Source organism: Callorhinchus milii, unplaced genomic scaffold (genome assembly GCF_018977255.1).
Source record: "Callorhinchus milii isolate IMCB2004 unplaced genomic scaffold, IMCB_Cmil_1.0 Scaffold23, whole genome shotgun sequence".
NCBI lineage: Eukaryota > Metazoa > Chordata > Chondrichthyes > Chimaeriformes > Callorhinchidae > Callorhinchus > Callorhinchus milii.
In genome coordinates this window covers 9,702,218-9,722,856 of record NW_024704764.1, presented here as the reverse complement: position 1 = coordinate 9,722,856, position 20,639 = coordinate 9,702,218, and the positions used below count along the sequence as shown (strand labels likewise).

The 20,639-nt window shown below is 39.0% G+C and overlaps 1 protein-coding gene across 1 annotated transcript in view; it reads left to right on the top strand.

Moving 5' to 3' along the window:
- Positions 1–20,639, top strand: part of LOC103187735 (protein TANC2) — a 140,033-nt gene that overhangs the window by 32,194 nt on the left and 87,200 nt on the right. Inside the window, exons 3-4 of the mRNA XM_042343161.1 lie at positions 12,325–12,396; positions 18,815–18,997. Of these exons, the coding sequence (XP_042199095.1) occupies positions 12,325–12,396; positions 18,815–18,997 (255 nt within the window). The remainder of the gene's footprint in view (positions 1–12,324; positions 12,397–18,814; positions 18,998–20,639) is intronic.

Below are 20,639 nucleotides of genomic sequence, written 5' to 3'. Positions count from 1 at the left end.
CAGGCGACCGCCAGGAAGGTGGACTAGATGGACCTGCGTCTTTGTTCGTCTAGCATTCCTTATGTTCTGTTCTTATTCCCAAATCTTTATTTTCTTCCATCGAGCACTGACCAGCCAAAAGCACTTGCAAATAACCTGGTCCCGGCAACAGTCAGTTACACTCTATAACCAGCTTCTAAGAATGCAGCTAAATTCCCAATTATCTTACATTTTTAACCCAATTTCTATGTTTATGTACATAACCCAGCCTCACAGTACTTGTCCATCGAGGACCATCCTACCTTGTATCATTTGATTTGCAGTGTTGAAGATGTCTTCATGGCTCCAAAACCGTCTTAGATTGCTGTGGACTTTCCTGTCTTTATTGTGAAAAATATAAAGGCAAATCAGTTTCTAAATAGTTTTTTTTTTAAAAATATGAATTTTCCATAAAAACAAGAACAGAGCTGTACAGGTTGATTTAGACAGGTAATTTATTCAACCTCAAATAGTCGAACTCGTTCAGGAAGGGAACTGTGTGTGTATAATTATATATACGTCATATTCATGGGATCAATAGTAGTACAGCAACTTGGTTTATATGTTTATATTAAGGCTATGAAACACAGAGATTGTATGATATTTAAATTCAGAATGGGTTTGATTTTGACATAAGAATTTGATGCTTCCCTGACCATTTTAGTTTTTGTATTTTTGATTTCAACCCTTCAGCTTTCTGAGTAGTATTCTGAATTAGCTAATTGGCCAGCTAAGTATCGAGAGTTTTTTTTTGAAGGTCACTAACTATTTTAAAAGAAGTTACTTTATAACATTTCTGTAGTGTGGTGTTTGGCTGTATTTTGGGCCACTGTTGTTTAATATTGTGATTAATCGGCTTGTGATGCAGTGCGTTAGTTCACAAATATGGTTATAGCACATAGTTGTAGGGTTTTAACAGAAAGTGGAAGTTAAGAACTTGCACAAACTTCCCACACAGAGAGGCAGTGAAAGTGTATGTCATTCTGGGTTACCCACTTAGCATACTTCCTATATAATCTTTTGCAGCATTTTCCCAGTGTTGGATGTTAATCTAGCTCGTCTACTTATATGGCAGTTTAGAGAGGGGAAAAAATACTAAACTTACCTTGCAGAGCTATGATAACATACATGACCAATGTGTTTGTATTTCCAGTTTACATTTCAGTGTAATTACATTAGAATAACGACCAGGTTATATGGTACCAGTCTCCTGCTTGCTGTTGATTTACATACGTGATTTGCATGCAAACCATCTCAGGTTTCATATTTCTGGCACAAAGAAGATGTTAGTGGTTGAGCACACGAGGCACTGTGAAAGGGTTTGAGAATTTAGTTTGGGAAAAGCTGTACAAAGAATGGTACAGCTTCTATCAATTTAATCAGTCAGCCTTTGACGCAGGTTGCTTTTCCAGTTGTTCTCAACTTGTAAGAGATCTAAATATTTTAAACTGTAACATCTCCTAATGAATAGAATTTTGCAGCGCTTCATTCAAAGCTGAAATGTGATATTTGTTCCCAGGCAGCAATCTATTTTTCACATTGACTGCATTAAGCAATAATGAATGAGAAAGTTTCCTCATTGGTTTGAAGCCAAACATTGCAGCCAGGAGGCTTAGTGCAGTGTTCGTCAATGTGCTTGGCACACAGAGACTCCTCTGCTGCAGCGCTATCCACCGCCCACCTCCAAATCAATGTGACTTTTATTGTCTTGTTGGCTTTGCCATCAACCAGCTTAGCCAAGTCATAATAAAAAAAAATCCCTGAGTGTTTGTGACCCCTTTGTCAGCCTGATTCATGCAGAGCTTGAGGTAATTGTGAACAATTGCTGAAAGTGTTTAAACTTCATCTGGCATTTTGAAAAGTGAAACTGGGCGTGTGTTAAAAAGTGAAGGATAGTGTGCAGTATTTAATCACAGCAAGATTTGAGTTGACAGTCTTGGCCCACAGTCATTATGTGCATTTGTTTGGAAACCTAGTGTATTTTCAGAAGATTTATCAGACATTGACCATTTAATATTCCTCCATGCCATTTAAATGTAATTGTAAAATTAAAGTTTCTCCTTTTGCTATTTACATTTTAGCCACTTGGCCGTCGTGGTTGAGAAGTTTAGAAGTTACAGAAAGGTATTGATCTGATCTGTTCTGGTTGAACCCTCGTTGAACAAAGCTATAGGTAGATTGAATTAAAAAAATTAAAATGATTAACGTTTTGCTATACTTGATAGAAAGAATCATAGAAAGTTTGCAGAAGAGGAGGCCATTCAGCCAATTGCGTCTGTTCTGGTGCTTGCTTTTACTGGAGCAATCTCCAATCCCATGCTCGTGCCCATTGTATCTGTTCTGATGATAACTCCCTCGCTGTTTTTAAAGGAAAAAGCTTTCTCTACTGACATTTGTGTGTATTTTAAATATCCCAAAATTTCTTTAACTTGATGCAGCCTTATTTCCTTACAGCCGAGATATTTTTGAGTGCTTGCATTTGTGACCGTTTTATGCAGCAAAAGCAGAGCTGTGTGCATGTATCCTGATCGCTGATTTAAAATTTGCTCTGGTTTCGTGGCCATATATTTCTTGCAACCCTTCTCCAGTTTCACATGTTGGCAGTTGCAAATGGTTAGAGGAGGAGTGTTGGTACAATTCTGATACTTTGCTGTCATTCTATCTTAACCTTCATTCCCCATGAAAAACCCCCAAGCCGAAATTGGCCTCCAAGAAAACCAGGCTGTTTAACATTTACCCTGATTTGTGTGCTTTAAAAGATAATAATAATAATAATCCTGGCCTTTGACATCTCAAAGCGCTTCACAGAATATACTGTAAAGTGATTTTACTGTATTTTGTGGGATAACACGGAAGCCAATTAAAAACAGCAACTTGTTCCTCCTCATCGCGCAGTAAAGTTGCAAGGATGAACTAATATCCATTATGTAAATATCACTACTTGCCAAGCAACTGGAAGCTTTGATTAACGTGTTGTCAAAGAATCAACTTATTCAAATTCTGTATCAGACAAAGCACACAACCATAATTGTATGGGAATTATTAGGTTGCTGAGTGAATAGCATTAAAATTCCTTGGATTTGATGCTGAAGCTGGTGTCTGGAAAATGAGGCACAAATGCGTTGCATGAACTGAAAGGGACATAAGAGGATAAGTTTGATTGGTATGAAGTAAATTTTATCAGAATGCATAATAAATGTCATTACTTATCCTATTAAATACAGTTACAATGTAATTTGCTAGTTTTTGCCAGATTACTGACCAAATGAAAACATATTAAATCTATGGGGAACAAATACTAATGAGGGTATAATGATTTGTGGCGTTTCTATAGTATTTTGCCCTATTTAACTTAAAAGTTCATTGTAGCAGAAGATTATGGTTATTTTAAGGAGAAGCAAAATAAAAGGACAGAGGTGGAATTTTTACCTAAGAATTAAATGCATCTTGATAAATTATTTATGTGTTAACATTCGTATCAATGCTGCCTCCATCTGCTAGAGTTTATTTGAACGAAAATCTACAGTGAGTAATTATAGGTGATATAAGATAATGGTTTGTCTTGAGATTGAGAGGGGAAAAAAACTTCAGTGCTATCGTTTAGGAATGGGTTGAATGGATGATGATGATAATAATAACAATCCTTACATTTGATATAGTGTCTTATCATGTCTTCGAGAGGTCTCAAAGTGCTTGACAGAATATACTGTAAAGTGAATTGACTGCATTTTGTGGGCAAAATGTGGCAGACAATTGCACACAGGAGTGTCCCACAAACAGTCATGGATTGATTGAGTGACCGAATATTTATTATTTTTATTTATTTTTTTGAAGGGACTATAACTTGCCTAAGGTTTTGCCCTGCCCTGGAAACGAACTTGGGTCCTCTCGCTTGCGAGGCAAGTGCTCTAACCACTATGCTGCAAGACTCCACCGATGCGAACCTTGCCCGGATTGTGCCTGCCCACCTCCACATCTTTTGATAGTTTGCCAATACACTGTGCAGCTTGCCAAATTGTTGTGGCCTCTTCCAGTTTACCTTTACCCTACTTTACACTTAAATTTTATGTATTGTTCTCTTCAGCCCTTCTCTCGATAAAAATAAAATTGGCCCTCTTTAAAAGAAAATCTGGAATATTTCCAAATAGAACCTTGGTCATATAGCCAAGTGAACACTATCTAAAATGCCATGTACCTATTAATCTTTTCACAAACATGCTCTTGGAGGAGGAAAACGAGAGAGATCCATTGTTCAGAAATTAAGCTGAAAGAGTTTACAGTTTTTAAAGAACATCTGTACTGTTACGTTGAACCAGTTTTGTCTTATCAAGCACCAAGTATTTAGTGGTTATGACTGGAATAACCTGTTAAACCAGGTATCTTATCACAAACAAGTTTAATACGCATAGAGATTTGTGTAGAATACTCCTTAATTGGGTCTAAACCTAAATGTTTTGCTGTGTTGAGTTTGCAGTGGAGGCACAATGCTTTGGCACAGATCTGGTCTGCTTCCGCCTGGTATAGGACACTATGTTCCCTGTTAGAGGAAGGAAGTATTAACTCTCATTTCTTTGTTAGCCATTCTTGGAATGGAACTAGATCTAAGAGTAGCACACATTTGATATTTGCTTTGCTTTGTCGCAGCAAATTAGAAATACTCCACAGGGAAATAACCCTGTGTCCTACATCTGGTGCATCCCTTTTTAAATTTTAAAAAAGATTTTGTTGTCTTGGGGCCCGATTTAATATTTGTGGAAATTATTTTGTAGTCCCATGTGGTGATGTCACTGCCAGGTACCTAAACTGTTCTTTTCTGGTCCACTACATTCTTATGTGTCTGCAATCGTGGATCTCCACTCAATCACAAATATGAGAGTCTGGAAATGGTTTAGGTCGGATCAAGGGGGGAAAAACCTGCTCTCAGATCATCTGATTACAGAGCAACGCCATCTTAGGTGGTTCTTGGACCATGTAAGGTTCAGCCAGCCTATGCATCATCTTCCCACTCAAATACAGATGGAGTCTTGAACAACATATACTAAATATTAAACCCATCATTTGGATTTCATGTCAGGCCTTATCGTTATTGTGGACTGTTTCTTTGGATTTGATGCTCTGGTGGCTGCTCTTCCATTCTCTGACCCAATAGCAGCTATTTGTATGCTGGTGCTCAGGGATTTGGGCCATTAAGAAATACTTGCACATATTGGGAGATGCATTATGACCTTTCTGCCTCGGGTTTTAATTCTCCCTGTAAGCCACAGATACTCGTGCTAATTTAGATGTAGGCTGTTGAGATAGAAACTGGCAATGACTTTAGCCTGAATATCTTTCTCTCCTCATAACTAAATTGGATGAGATGCATTTCTGCTTTTCTAAATTTTGCTACGGTGCATTCTATTCCTAGACTTTCAGTGGGTGGGTGGAGAGAGGTGTGTAATGGAGGATGTATGACAAAAAGCTGGGGCTATTTGGCTTGTATCCCAAGAATGTCGCAAATGAGTTCTGGTTACTATTACGGATGTAATACAATTAGTGACAAATCCTTACACTGTGTTAGGTTAATAAAATCAGTTAAGTACAATATTTAGTAAATAAGTGAATCATTTAAAATACAAACAGTATTACGTATGTGCGGCTTCCAAAGTCATTCGTCATGCTGCTATGGATCTTAATGTCTTGTTTCCACATTAGTGCTATCCAGTTTCCATCACAATACCTTTCTATCCAATAAGAATATTTTTTTATTGGAGATAATATCCCTCTTTGTTATACAAGCTTTGGAAATGTTTTGTACTGTGATTTTGAATGGAATTATTCACTCGTTTCTAGGAGCAATTGGAACATAAATGTTTGGTTTTTGATTCCTGGTGTTCTGGGTTCTCCGTTTTTTGTCTCATTTTATGAAGCAATATTTTATCCAGGATATTTTACTGGAAAATGCAATCAAAGCTCCTTTTTGACAGCTGGATGATGGAAATTCTGCACACAATTGCCTCCCAATATCTCATTTAAAGATAATAGTGTCTTCTAGAGCAGAACTGAAGGTGTGTTATGGCAATGCAGTGGCCTGGACGTTTCTCTTGTTTTCTTCCTATCCATGCTGTTAGCATTATATCCAAAGTTATGGTTGAAAACTTTAGATAATTACCATACAGTTTCTTCCCTTATTCTACAAGCCTGGAGTTTAGAATACAATAGAGAGTACAAAAAGGACAACCTCCCCTCTTGATTAGTGGTATATTGTATGCGAAGAAATGTGCCTTTTCTACCTAAACTCCCACCTTTAAAGCTTCAGCAGAAAATCTCACACGAAGTGGGTCAGATCCAGAGTTGGCATGTTATTCGTGGTAGCGCACCAACAATTCTAAATGTGCCTGTAACTACAGCAACAACTTGCACTTGAGGAGGTGGCTGTAAGCACGGTCGAAGAGGAAGCTTTTCAGGCGGGACTTGAACAAGTGAAGAGAGAGTGGGCAAGGTGGAGGGACTGAGGGAGAGTGTTCCAGAATTTCGGGGCGTAGTGGCTGAAAGCGCGATCTGCGATAGTGGGGCGGAGGGAGCGAGGGACGAGCAGGAGACCGGTGCCAGTCAAGCGGAGGCACTGAGTGGTGGATGGGGAGTGAGGAAGTCGGAGAGGTAGGGATATGCCAGAGAGTGAAGGGATTTGAACATGAGTGTGAAGATCTTGAAGTCAACATGTTCGATGATGGGAAGCCAGCCTGGCCAGAACTGGTGAGATGTGGGTACGGAGTTTGTTCCGGGTAAGTATGCCAGTCCAGGTCACTGACCAATCACTTTAGTGACTGATTGGTAACTATTTTCCATAAAGAACAAGGGTGGGAGTCCCGACTGGTCTGAGTATTGCTGGAATGTCAGATTTGTCATCTCGAGCAGAAAAACCTCAGTCAAGAAGTACATAATTGTGTCTGACAGAGACGTTTTTCATAGTAGCTCGCTTCTTGATAGAAAAGGATGTTTTTGTTTCATTCCGTTGACGTGATCCAGGCTGAATACACCACAGTTTAGTTGAGTCCAGATATGGACAGTACTATCTCATAGTGTTGTGTGGTTTACTTGAATTACATGAAGGATTAATGAATTGTATACCTCAGAGACGTGTCTTGTTTGACTGTAAATGGGGGCAGCTCTCAATTTCCATCTTTTGCACAGGATGTTCATCACCTTGAACAAATATTGCAGAACTTTTGTCTCTTGACATTTTTTCCATTGAAGAGAATTATTTCTGAGTTGGTGTGCGGCCAGTTTTTATACTTTGTGCCATACTTCCTTATTCTGTGGGAACGTTCAGCAGGTCAGGCAGCATCTATGGAGAAAGGAAAGTGGGTCAATGTTTCGGGTCCACAACCCTTCGTCAGAACTGCGGCAGGTTGGGAGGGAGAGGCTTTTAAGGGCGAACAGAGAGGGGGGGAGTCGGGGCAAGGAAGACAAAGCAGAAAATGGGGTAGAGGACAGGGGATGATGGGTTAAAGGAGTGTTAATGATGCAAAACAAAGTGGGGGGTTGCTACAAAGCAATGGAATAGAAGTGTTAATACTGTAGAACAAAGGGTGGAAGGGAGAAATTGAACAAAACAGGCAGATGTTTGTTGCAATTTCCCCCCCTCCTCCCCCCATCCCTTGATCTCCCAACGTGAAAGGCACTATACAAATGTAATTTTGTTGTTGTTGTGATCTTTACTTCAATAAGTTTTAGACTTTTAGTGGAGAAAATTCTCTATACTGCATCCAGCTCATGCCAACCTATGTTTCTAATATGGTCTCCGTGGGTGGGTGTAAGTGGCTACAGGAGGAAATTATGTGTGGGAGAAATAAAGTGCTGCTGTAAATTGTATTTTCAGCTTTTTTGGGGGTCCAAAATAATGCAGTGGCACTTGTGGTTAATGACTACTTTTTGCCAAAGTTTAGCAATGACGTTAGCACAGAATAAATTGTAGTGAGGGAAAGCGACTTTAAGTGGCTTAAATGCATTTTTTTTGCAGATTAATCACCCCAGGGGTGTAATCAAGAGACTCGCTGATCAGTTGGGGAGGTAAAGAAAGTTACCCAATGGTAGCTAGTGCGAAAACTGGTACAGTGTCTCAGCTAAGCAAGATGCTAATAAGCACAGGAAACTTGATCAATGCCCCAAAGAAATGTAGTTGGTTTTGAAAACCCTTTCTGAGTAGCTCGGTGCATTAATTAACAGCCTACAGTAATTCATTGATTCAAAAGGTTCCTGCACTGCATCAGAAAGCAGCGAGGAGTTGAAAGCAACCTACAATATTTGTTCCTCTTCTGAGCTTACATTTCCGATTAAACTGCAGGCAGATCAAGTGCAACACCCTGGGTAAAAATGGAAAGAGCACATTGGTGACGTGAATTAATCCTCAAGGATTTGGCATCATTCTACTATGACGGTGGCGTACCCCCAAGCAGTATCCGTATCACACAGGCTCCTGTTTCACAAATTAACTCTTGGTGAGCGATGGGGAAGACAGGATCCTGAAGCTCAAAAAGTCTAGTTTTACCAGATTACAACTGCTGCTTGCATTTATATAGTGCCCTTCACGCAATTTTGCATTTATTTCATGAACTATTGGTTGCAACTGACAAAGGCAATTAGTAGCTGGACAGCGCCTTGACAGAATATCTGACATTGTTTTAGGGGAAATAAGAGATGTAATAACTGCTGTAATGGTTCACGCTAGTTTGTGGTAAAAGGGGGACAAGATAGTCAGGAAACAAATGGTATTTTACTATAATAAAATAATAATCCTTGCATTTGATACAGTGCTTTTCACGTCTTCGAGACATCTCAAAGTGCTTCACAGAATACACTGTAAAGTGAATTGACTGTATATTTGTGGGCGAAACTCAATATATTTACAAATATACTGACATTAAACCGCTAAAAAATAAGAATAATTCTTGTTTTATATAGTGCCTATCACGTCATCAAGCCATTTCAAATCGCTTCACAGCATATGCTGTAAAGTGATTTGACTGTGTACTTTGAGGGCAAAATTTGACAGCCAGTTTGTGCACAGCAGTTTCCCACAAACAGTCATTGAGTGAATTGCCAATTTTATTTGGGGGATTCGGGAGAACTCCCTTCTCTTAGAATAGTGCCATGGAATCTTTATGTCCACCTGAACAGGCACCTTTAGACAATAAACCAAGGTCCTGTCTGCCTGTTCAGGTAGATGTCAAAGATCCCATAGCACTAAAGAGCAGCTTGCATGCAAGGACAATTTAATGGCAACCGAGCTGTTTCCAAATGATTACTTAATAGTTTGTAATCGTGACAATGTGCCTTGATCCTGATGAAATCCCATGGCAACAGCAAGATCACGTGGTTCCTTCAAAATGAATGAGAGTGTTAGAATGTAAAAAGCAGATGAATGAGATTGTGGTAATATCTGTGCTATACAAGTGAAAGATGCTGTATTTCTATGCAAGAACCTGGAGCATTTTCTGTATAGAAGGTGTTGGGTCAGATATCTACTCCATTCGATCTTCTGTATAGCTTTCCATCATCAACGAGAAGAAGAAGTTGCATTTATTCAGCGCGTTTCACATCGGGAGGCGCTGGACAGTCAGGGATTTGGACCCAAGCAGGGGATTGGGATCAGGAGGGGTGGAGGGCAGGGAGGATAGGGGTAGGAGGGTGGCAGAAGGCACGGTCGAAAAGGAGAGTCTTGAGATGTGCCTTGAATGGGGCAAGGGAGGAAGCAAGGCAAAGACATTGGAGGTCAGTAAAATTGGAGATGACCTGAAATATTAGGAATCCACATCCACCAACCAACTGCAGAGATCTGGGGTCTTCATGCACCGGAAGCCCATGTTCATGTAGAAAGCATTACATTAAACAATAATGTTTAGTAGAAGATGGTTCGAAATAATTTCATGTATTTTTTTAAAAATTTCTGAACCTCTAATATGAAAATCGGTTTAAAAATAAAAGCAGAAAATGTTCTGTCCTGAATGGACTGCACAGGGATGGCGTTGCCTGGGTAACGGATTGCATTCCAAGGAGACTTCATTTCAGGCAGCATTTCTCGATGCCGAGTGTACTGACGATCTCTAACGATGCATGATTTATAATCTGTCACTTATTTTGTGTGCTGCAAGATGAGTGCAAATCTCCAGTGTATTGAAAGATTACTAAACTAGTGAGTGGGGTCATTGTGGACAGACTGCGGATCTCCATTCTGAATCCAAGGAGTGCTTTAAGTTTTTATGAACTCCATCGGCCTTTCTCTCCAGAAACCACCTAAACAGCAAGTTAAATTGTACTGTAAATGTTGCCTTGACGACTCCTCAGAGTGGGACTGCACACAAGCTAAATTGACCTCTTAAAAATGAAATTAAAAAATTCTGATTGCCACCATCTCCTCATCACTTGGTTCACATCCTATTAAGCTGCTGATAAATCAGCATATCTTTTCAGATTTACTCATTGTTTCAAAAATTGAAACAGGTTTCTTAAAACTTTTAACTTTTAATGTGAATCACAATGCGTAAGAGCATTGTTTTTAGGTTGGGTGGCACCTAGATTCAAAGTGTTTCATAACAATGTTGTGGATAAAGTAACTACAATTTGTATTGTGGACTTGCGCAGGAGTCCAAGCTTCGAACAAAATCTTCTGGTTGACTTGTAGATCTTTGGTGATGGCTGACAGGCAGGCAGTGAGCATGTATTCTGTTGGCGTTGCTTTCTTTTCATCTGCTAATAGAGACTCACTCCTGCAGGTTACATCAATGTGAATGTATGACATGCATTTATGACATGCTAAAGAGCTGAGAGTTGAATTGGCTAGCGCAGGGACCATTTAGCCACGGAGGAGGGTGTACGAGTGTGAGTCTAGCTGGCATCCTAAAAGTGATCATAATTTCTCTCTTGTGCGCTTAAAAAAAGGAGAATAAAAACTGCTTTTGTGTATTGTAAGGTGCTTCTATGAATCAAACCTTCGGATGTACCAAAATATTTGTTAATTCATTACTTGTATGTAAATGTGCATGTTGGTCTAGGTGGATCCCTCCTGCTTCTGTGAAACATGCAAATGAATAGCTGGGAACATTATCAGATGATGACACCATCATTTTTCTGTTCAAAACAAGTTAATTTCACGATTTATTATGGTCATCTATTAGCCATACTTCCAATAATCAATGGCAAAGTGTCAGGTGAAATGCTATTAAATGGAACAATAAAATGATTAGGTCAAATCCTACAAGATTGGGTTAGAGAAATCTGAAAATGTAAACCTAGAACCTACTCATTGTGGTGAAGGCAAATAAATTTAGTACAACAGTGTCAACCAGTGAGCAGGTAGTCTATTATAAACTGGTTTTGCACAGTGTTTATGCACAGGAGCACCACCTAGTGGATCCACTCCTTGAGATTGTGTCCTGCAGATAATAATAATAATACTTGCATTTGATCGCGCTCTTTATTACGTCTTTGAGATGTCTCAAAAAGCTTCACAGAATATACTGTAATTGATTGTATATTTTGTGGGTGAAAAGCGGCAGCGAATTGCACACAGCAGATTGAGTGACCAAATTATTATGTGTTTAAGGGATTATTACCTCAGAAAAGCAATCCACCAATCGACTAACAACCGAGTTCCTACTTACTGCAAGGTGAACTGAGACGTGTGGAGTAAGGGAACTTGCCCAACGTTTTGCCTTGCACGAGAATCGAAGCCAGGTCCTCTTGCAAGCGAGAGGATGCTGTACATACTATACTGTGTATTATTCAAAATCCTGTATATTGTATCTGCCACTTAAATTGACTGTGTATTCCCTGATCAAATGTTCTCATTCCTATCATTCTGGGACTAAAGGGCTTAGATGCAGACTGAAGGGAATCAACCCCTGAATAGCATCCATTTAATTAATGACAGACTCAAATCATTGAATGTCTCCTTCCCTCTGCTGCAGACCCAACATCAGACAATGCACTTGTAGGTTATAAACCAACTTGAATTTTGTTTCTTCGTACACTGTGGATGCCAGGTTAGAGCCCGAGTGAGCTCAGCCTGGGCTCAGCTGCAACATTGTGTAGCTATGATTGCTGCATTTTATGAAAACTAAAACCAACAGGAATTTTAGAATATGAGTTTAGCAGTGTATAGTATTGTGTATAATTAATTTGCAATAGATACTGGGCAGTCTTTGTCCTTGACAGCTGTGCAGTCGGCTTTGTGTGCTGATCCTGTAATGAGACCTGATGCTATAGATAAGAGGACAGCCATAGCAGTTTTACTGTTAACATACCTTTGCCACTTGTGTTTTACAGATGGTGGGAATGAGGAGCAGTCAGAGCGGAGACAAACAAATTTAGAATCTCGACAGAATAGACCTGGACAAGGTAATGAATGTGTCCCAAACCTAGAGTAAAATGCAAGGGCAGTGAATTTTACAGAGTATATCTTGTAGGAATTGGAATGGCCCCACTGGTTTACGATATTGTAGCCATGTAGTTGATGGATTATTTTATGTTTCATAAATTCGATCCTGAAAGTACTTTGAACACTGGGAACAAGAATTTCGGATAGCAAGGAGTGCTGTGACACACCAAGCTAATTCAAGTACAACAACAACAACAAGATTCAATTTATAGAGGGAAAAAAGTTCCTGAAATACTTCAGTAATCAGCCTCAACTTTCATTAGTTGAAGATTTTGACTATTTCTGACTGTACAAGACTGTTCAAAATCAATGGCCTTCTACAGTGAACTGTTATACAGCAGTTGTAATGTGGGTGCTGGTGAAATGTGTCCACACTTCATTACATTGCCCTGTCTGCACAGTACTCAAATTGGGGAAAATGTAGAGTTTGTTAATTTAAAACTGCAAATATATTGGAAAGTTTACATTGAATGTGCTTTTGCACAATATTATTATTAAAATGGACACAATTCGGAATAAAACTCATTCACTTGGATTTTCCATCTGCGCCTGACTATTAGGTTGACAGTTGTGTGCAAACTAGATTCAGTGCAGGAACTGATCTTTAAGTCCAGTTGTCTTCAGTGCACCAGTACAACAGCAGGTCTGAGTTGATCACATTGCTGTGAACTTGGCCTTTTGTGGTATTTGGTAGCATTGCTGCCTCATTTTTGTAGATAATATAGACATGTGACTTTTAAAAGCATAAATATTTAAATACACATTGGTTACGTTTTTAATAAAACATGTGGGTCTATCTTTTCTCCATCCCATTGTTAAAAGGCCACCAGCTTTTTAAATTCTTAAAATAGCTGACTATATAACCTGGAAGGAAGTACAGATTGAATCCATTTGTTAACAGCTAAATGCTTAGTACAAAGGACTGCAATCAGATCAAATCCTTGGAGAATATTACAGGTATTATATTGGTTCTGCTGTTTTTCTTTAAACAAAACGACATGTGGAAAAACAAAGAAAGTTGGTTAAAGAGCGGGTGAACAGAATGATTAGATACCTCTAGCGGGGCAGCTAGCAAACATAATGGGAAAAACAGCCAACTTCTGTACTGTAAATCTTAGACATATATACAGAAACCTACAGCGTAGAAGGAGGACTGAATGCTCTCAGTTTCTCTGTGTGTGTGTGTGTGTGTATATATATAGAGAGAGAGAGAGACCTGCTGAAATATAGAGATTGGTTCCTGCACTGCTTTGTGCAAATGCCATTTATGGAAAGCTTACAGTTGCAGTACGATTGGTGGCCGTAAAATGCACAGATATTCAGAGTTGCCTGATGACCTTTGGGTCAGAAAGAACTTTCTCTGTGGTGGGTGGAGTCACTGAAGGAGCAAATTACAGATGAGATGTGAAGGAGCAGCCTTGGTGGTCAAACAAGTGGAGTCCTGTAGCTCAGTGGTTAGAGCACTCGCTTTGCAAGCGAGAGACCTGAGTTCAATTCCAGACAGGGCGAAACCTTGGGCAAGTTTCCTTACTCAACACGCCTAATAATAATCCCTCCAAATCCAAAAACAATAATAAATTGGTCATTTTCAATCTACGACTGTTTGTGGGACATTGCTGTGCGCAATTGGCTGCCGCGTTCGCCCACAAATATACAGTCAATTCACTTTACAGTGTGTTCTGTGAAGCACTTTGGGACGTCCTCCTGACGTGAAAAGCGCTATATCAAATGCAAGGATTATTATTATTATTATTATTAAACAGTTTCATTCAATGAGTGCTTCCCCAGGTTCAGATGCACATTGGCTGAGGCAATATTTTTGCACGATTTAAACTCATGTTGTTGTCGTCTCTGCAAACTCATGTTTTTCTTTATTGTAAAAGAGCTAAACGTGGTCTCATTTTGGATGCAAGTTGAAGTCAAGTAATGCAATGACCGACTTCACCACTTGGAATTAGTTCCTGTTTAAATGGAGATGCTTTTCGTTCAGGCTGTTTCTAGAAATTGCATGTACATATCAATGCTTTTCTGTTTTTTTTTTTCTCTCCCACTTTCAGCTAATTTAAAACTTTGTAAAGATGAATTTACCGCCGACCTGGAGGTGTGTATGTGAAACACAAAGCGTCAAAAATATTTGAACTTGCTGAGTTTTAAACTCAGACCACCTATTGTAGTGACATTGACTCCATAATAATGTCTGACATAATATACAACACAATTCTCTGAGACGCTACCCTGCATGGAGGGTGCTATATTGCAAGTTGTTGTTACTGACATGCCCTTTGTTACTTGAAGGTTCTGTGCTGTCAGACGAATGAGGGCTGAGGGTAAAAATGCAGATATGTTAAAAGCAACAGTACTCTTTTTCTAAACTTTCAGCAGTGAATTATCTTCCGAATACTAACTGCCATATTCCGAGTGTAATGAGAATCACAATCTGTTTGTAGAATGAGTCATTGCTACAATTTTAAATGTTCGTGCGGATCCTTGCTGTAAATCAGCCTGTGAGTGAGCCGAGTGTTCTCATTGACGCTGTGTGTAATTCTAGCTTATTCATTTGTTTGTCCTTCATAAATAAATACACTACACTGCACACTTCGTGGGGCTCACGCTTACACAGGTATGTGATGAGCAGCTCCATTTCATTCATTTAAAGTATTTCTAAAGATAAAATGCAAAGGATGATTTGTACATTTTGAACTCTGAGGATGTATTGAATTCAATGTGTCTGTGTAATTCACCATGTAGAAATCTGTTGCTTTGAGTAAAGTTATCAGGATGTGTGTCCTTTTATTAATATTCATTGCGGAGGATACACTGGATTCCTGGACACAATCCAAGAAAAACTAAGCTCCAGCAATTTAGAGTAATGTCAGAATGGTATAGTGTAAGCAAATGAAAGGCGTGGCTTTTTAGGGCATCATGTTGTTGCTGGGCTTCTATATTACATTATTCTGCCTTTATAGCAACACATTGTGCTGACGGTGACCCATTCAGGTCAGGTATATGTGCTCTGTGTTTTTCTTGTACCTCTGTTTTTCAAACCAATTGTTTTGACCTTTTGTGAATCTACTTGCCTGTTTTCCCTCTGATTTCCTATTGCATTGTGTTTGGATTTTATTGAATCTATGTTTTAAACTAGAGAATAATTTGAGGTAAGTGCCCTCCTGTAGTGAGGGATAACAGTAGGTGTGCAGTTGTACCACGCAGAATGTTTTTCTCAAAATTTGAGGAATAGTTTTTTCATTCGATTCAATTACAGCTTTCTGAAACTTTCTTTACTGCAAGCTTCAGCCAAGTCTGAAATTAATCACAATGTGAAAGTTGATGGAAATCGTGCGTGTTTCTGTTAACCCCTGAACACCAGAGAAGTCTTGCAACTTCCAAAAGTTCAGGTTTTCTATTAACCTCTGAAGACAGTTTTCCGATGTTGAATATTGTACTATAGGGTTTATAGAAATGAGTCTAGCCATAAAGAATTGTTTAATTCACTTTCATATAAATAAGCTTAAAAAACAAATCTTGTTCGTTTGAATACAAAATGTTATAGCAGTTGAAGGAATTATGTTTGCAGCAGTAGTAATTACTACAGTATTTGAAGTCAAGCTTGCAAATCCTGCTCAGATAGTCTGGTCCTGATAAGGTCCTGTTGAATATAAATTGGATGTTATGTTGTTTGATTCAATATTTATTCTGTTATTGTCTTAGAGAGCGCTTGCCCATAAATTGAATAAATATTTCTGTCGCTGGATTCTGTCTTACAGTCGTATTTTTTTGTTAGATTAGGGCTGAATATCCTTTATAAATAATTTAATACCAAATTATCAAAAGTAACTGCTATGATTTAATGTGTTTGCGTTATGGAATTGTGGTTTTGTCTTGATGCATGTTGAATGCTAAATGTAAACGTTCAATGTACAACAGAACATAAATCAATGTAAAATGATCCAAAGCAACATCCCCCCCACTTCTCCCTTCCCCCATGGTTCACAGTCCTCCAAACTACCGAGCCCCATAATCCATCTGAGAGACTGTTTGAGTGATACATTCCCAGTACTGCATGGGTGGCTGAGCTGACCCTGAATGATTTTGGAGATCAAGGACTTCTCTGTGCTAACTGGCGATATGACATTGGTTGTGTATTTAAAACAATGTAGGCAGTGTTTAGCCCTAGTGCTCTGATTTAAAACTCTGGAATTGTGGCACTGATGCCAACTGAACTTGTAAAACTGTCAACTGAATATCTCACTGGGGAATGGCACAAAATCAGGCAAGCACATTCAGTTAGAAACAAAGTGCAGACACACAAATGGATCTTGTATTCAGAGGTTGGCAATTTGGCCATTGTCCAAGGATTGATCATTGGGAGATTGATTCTATGTCCACAGTCTAGAGGAGGCTGCCATATTTCTGGTCTAAGTTCTGGAATACTGGGGAGCTAACCTGGATATATCCTCTGTCAAGCAAGATTCCCAATACCTTCTCTTGCCCTCTTGCCGTAGATCATTTACAAAGTTCAGGAGCTGAAGGTGACGGCGTTTTTTTTTACCTGCAAACAATGCTGGGTTAAGAACTCTCTGTCACCTGGTATGGTGGGAGGAGCACAGAATACAATGCAAATTTACATTTATATAGTACCATTCATGTCAGGAGGACAGTCCTTCTGGGGGTGTGCCTCTTTGTTGACGAGATAGTCTCAGAACTGGATAGAAGTTTGATTCTGAGCAGACTAGTATCAGACATTTTGAAAACCTGAATTTTAAAGCCTGCTTGTTTGCTGGCCTTTATATCTATTCAAAGGAATACTGTTAAAAAGGTTGTGCTAGTGGTTAGACTCACCTTATCTTATTTGCCGTGTGGAGAGAATGAACAGCTCTTAATTATAAGGATTTTGAAATGAATGAGGAAATATTTTCCATGTTTGGAAAAGTAGTTTTGTTGTTAACATGGTTCTGTGATTTCTCTCAATTTTTCCATTTACAGTGGTATGATATTGCACATATCTCTCTGTGCCTCTCTGGCACATATCTCTCTGTGACTGGTGGAATCCCAGAAGGCTGGTGTATCGAGGGACAAAATAACAGTATTGTTCGTTAATTGAAAAGGCACATGTCAATGTATCTGGCAGCCTGGCAGCATTGCCCTTGAGACGACTATTCTCATGGATCTATCTCTTTTCCTGAAAGAGATCAGGAGGGTCAGTTAACTGACTGCACGCTGATCCCACAATCCTCTCCTCTCTTTTTCCCCCACCCTGCCCATTCCCAAAGGTGATTGTAATTGGGCTGCCTCGCTGTATGCATGTTTACTTGAATTGCTTTTTATAAATGAAGGAGTTCAGGGTCCAATTAGTTCCCACCCAGACATTTACACTAAGAAACAAAGTGGAACGGGTAATTGTAAAGGCAGGAAATATCAAGTGTGCAACTTTGCAAAGAAAACAATAAAGATTGGTGCAGTTTAATATTCAGATCCCGGTGTTCTAACTTCAATTAATTTAATTCAGCATTCATGTAGATAAGATTAAACAAAAATAAAATCTCTTAAGGATTGCTGCAAATAAACATAAAAACATTATTTAATGTAAAATAAAAGCTTTGCATTTTTATTGGTACTCATCTTTCTTGTCATCCATTTTTATTCTCTTTTTCCATTGTCGTTTTTTTATTTAAACTCCATCAAATGTAAGTTTTTTTTATTAATGATCGGTTTAAGAAGCTACAGAAAGCCATGCATCTGTGGAATTGCTGAATCCACAGAAAGCATCACATGGCAGTTAATGGTGACCTGTAAGTGAATTACAGACCAGTAATCCATTGTAAGCAATTAGAGCAAAACTCTGGTGTCATCTGAACCTTTATGGTTCAGTGCCCACAGTTCATTGTAAGGTGATTGATTTATGTGTATAATATGATTGTAAATCATTTTTGTCTTACGGGTGCAGGGGTCTATTTGTTTGGGGTGGAGTTTTCTATTGTGAATTTGCGGAAGAAATTAGAGTCCAAAACAAAGGATATTTCTGATGATCTGAAAGTAGTTATTGCGCTATTTGTACCGGCAACTAAAGAAAATTCATTTCAAATTGTACAGCATGTTTGCAACCTTTCTTCTTAAGATTAAAGTTCTAATCATTCTTGAACAAAGCCAGTGGCCACTACTTCGATCTGAAACAAATATTTGACTTTGAAGGAAAACGTATGAAAGCATGCAGATGACCGTTTCTATTATTACTGATTGTTGAGTTCTTAAACTGAAAATGTCACTGGAATTGTTAATATCTGAGGACTTCTTTTAGACTGTCCTATTTTGTATTAAAAGGTACTTTTTTTGTTGTGTTCTTTTTGGCTAATGCTCTTTTTTTCCCCTTCATTTTGCTAGGTGTGTCCAGCATCGAGAACGATTGTGCTTTTGAACCAGATTACGCAGTGCCACCTCTCCCAGTTTCTGAAGGAATGCAACACATAAGGATAATGGAAGGAATGTCCCGCTCCCTCCCCTCCTCTCCTCTGCTCACACACCAGTCTATCAGTGTCCGCCTTCAACCTGTAAAGAAAATAACAGGTAAGCAGGTGGCATATCCATTGATGCAATGTCATTTTTCAATGCTTGGGTGTAAAGTGTGCTCGTCTTGTAGGAGTGGATAATTTTATTGAACTTGTACTATGTGAGTGCTGGAAACATTAGATTGAATTTGTCAACCCTGGTTCACCTGTCACAAGATTGATGGGGTATCTGAGTGATTGTTGAACGGTGAGATATTTGATCTTCTGCTTGCAGTTAGGTGGAGCTGCATCTGATAAATGTGACACCAAACCCGCTTCTTACCAATTCTTATCTTAGGCACAGATTTATAATAACAATCCTTGCATTTGATATAGCGCTTTTCACGTTGGAGGACGTCCCAAAGCGCTTCACAGAACACACTGTAAAGTGAATTGACTGTATATTTGTGGGCGAACGCGGCAGCCAATTGCGCACAGCAATGTCCCACAAACAGTCGTAGATTGAAAATGACCAATTTATTATTGTTTTTGGTTTCGGAGGGATTATTATTAGGCTCTGTGTGGAGTAAGGAAACTTGCCCAAGGTTTCGCCCTCTGCCTGGAATTGAACTCGGGTCTCTCGCTTGCAAAGCGAATGCTCTAACTACTGAGCTACAGGACTCCATTTGCTATGTTTTTCAGCTTTCAGGTAGAGCACCAAGGCAGCTTCTTCTGAGGTTGTATGATGTGAGTAATTTTTAAGAGACAGTGAATGCAATTGAGTGTGTGCCTTCCACAGAGGACTCTCGCACAGTCCCAGTGGATCAATGACCAGTTTCAACAGTTGCCAATTCACTGTGAATTTAGTCTTTTTAAGAATTGATTAAATCTCTAAAACTACATTTTATGGAAATTAGAAAAACCTATTCTAGGTGGGCCACATAGAACCTACAGAAGGAATGAGAATAGATCTGGAGCAAGTTTTTGTAGAAGAAACTGAAATGGTATCTGGCTTGGGTCCCATAATAATTCTCCTCAGTACATAATGTAGCCACCAGCCTCTTGCTGTTGGAATCAGCTGCTTCTGGTAGCAGGTCTTATTGTTTTGGGTCTTAATTTAAGTTTATTTTGAAGGCCGTTCATCATTAAAAGCGTTGGGCCCGCACTAAACAGCTTAATGACACTTCTCACAGTGTGTAGGATGATGCTGTTCCATTGTTCTTTGACTAATAAAACTCACAAATTGTAGCACAAGTCAACTGAGCATCCCACTTTGTAGTTAACATTCAGAAAGTTCATCATCCACATCCCACAACGAGCTATTAATGTCAAAGCTCTACCCACGTTCCGTTAACTAGTTCACTTGCAATGTAGACAGTGTGGACAGAAGTGCTTTTTAAAAAGCTCCGTTTACTAAAATAATTGAATAGATCCATGTATTGTGGCTGATTAATCCTCAACTGTAGGTAGCTTGTTACTTCCCATTCGTCCATCATGAAGATCAATTTGTCACAATAAGGATTTTAGAAAGTTGAATTAATTTTCTTTCTTGTTATAAATGCCCCTTAGCACTCCTTAGCTGCCTCATTCGCATGTCTTACCAATGCATAGCCGATCAAATTCACTGCAATACAATTTACATTTATATAGTGCCTTTTACTTCAGGAGGACATCCCAAGCGCTTTAATTCACTCTCTCATGTCACAAAATGTATGCTAGTT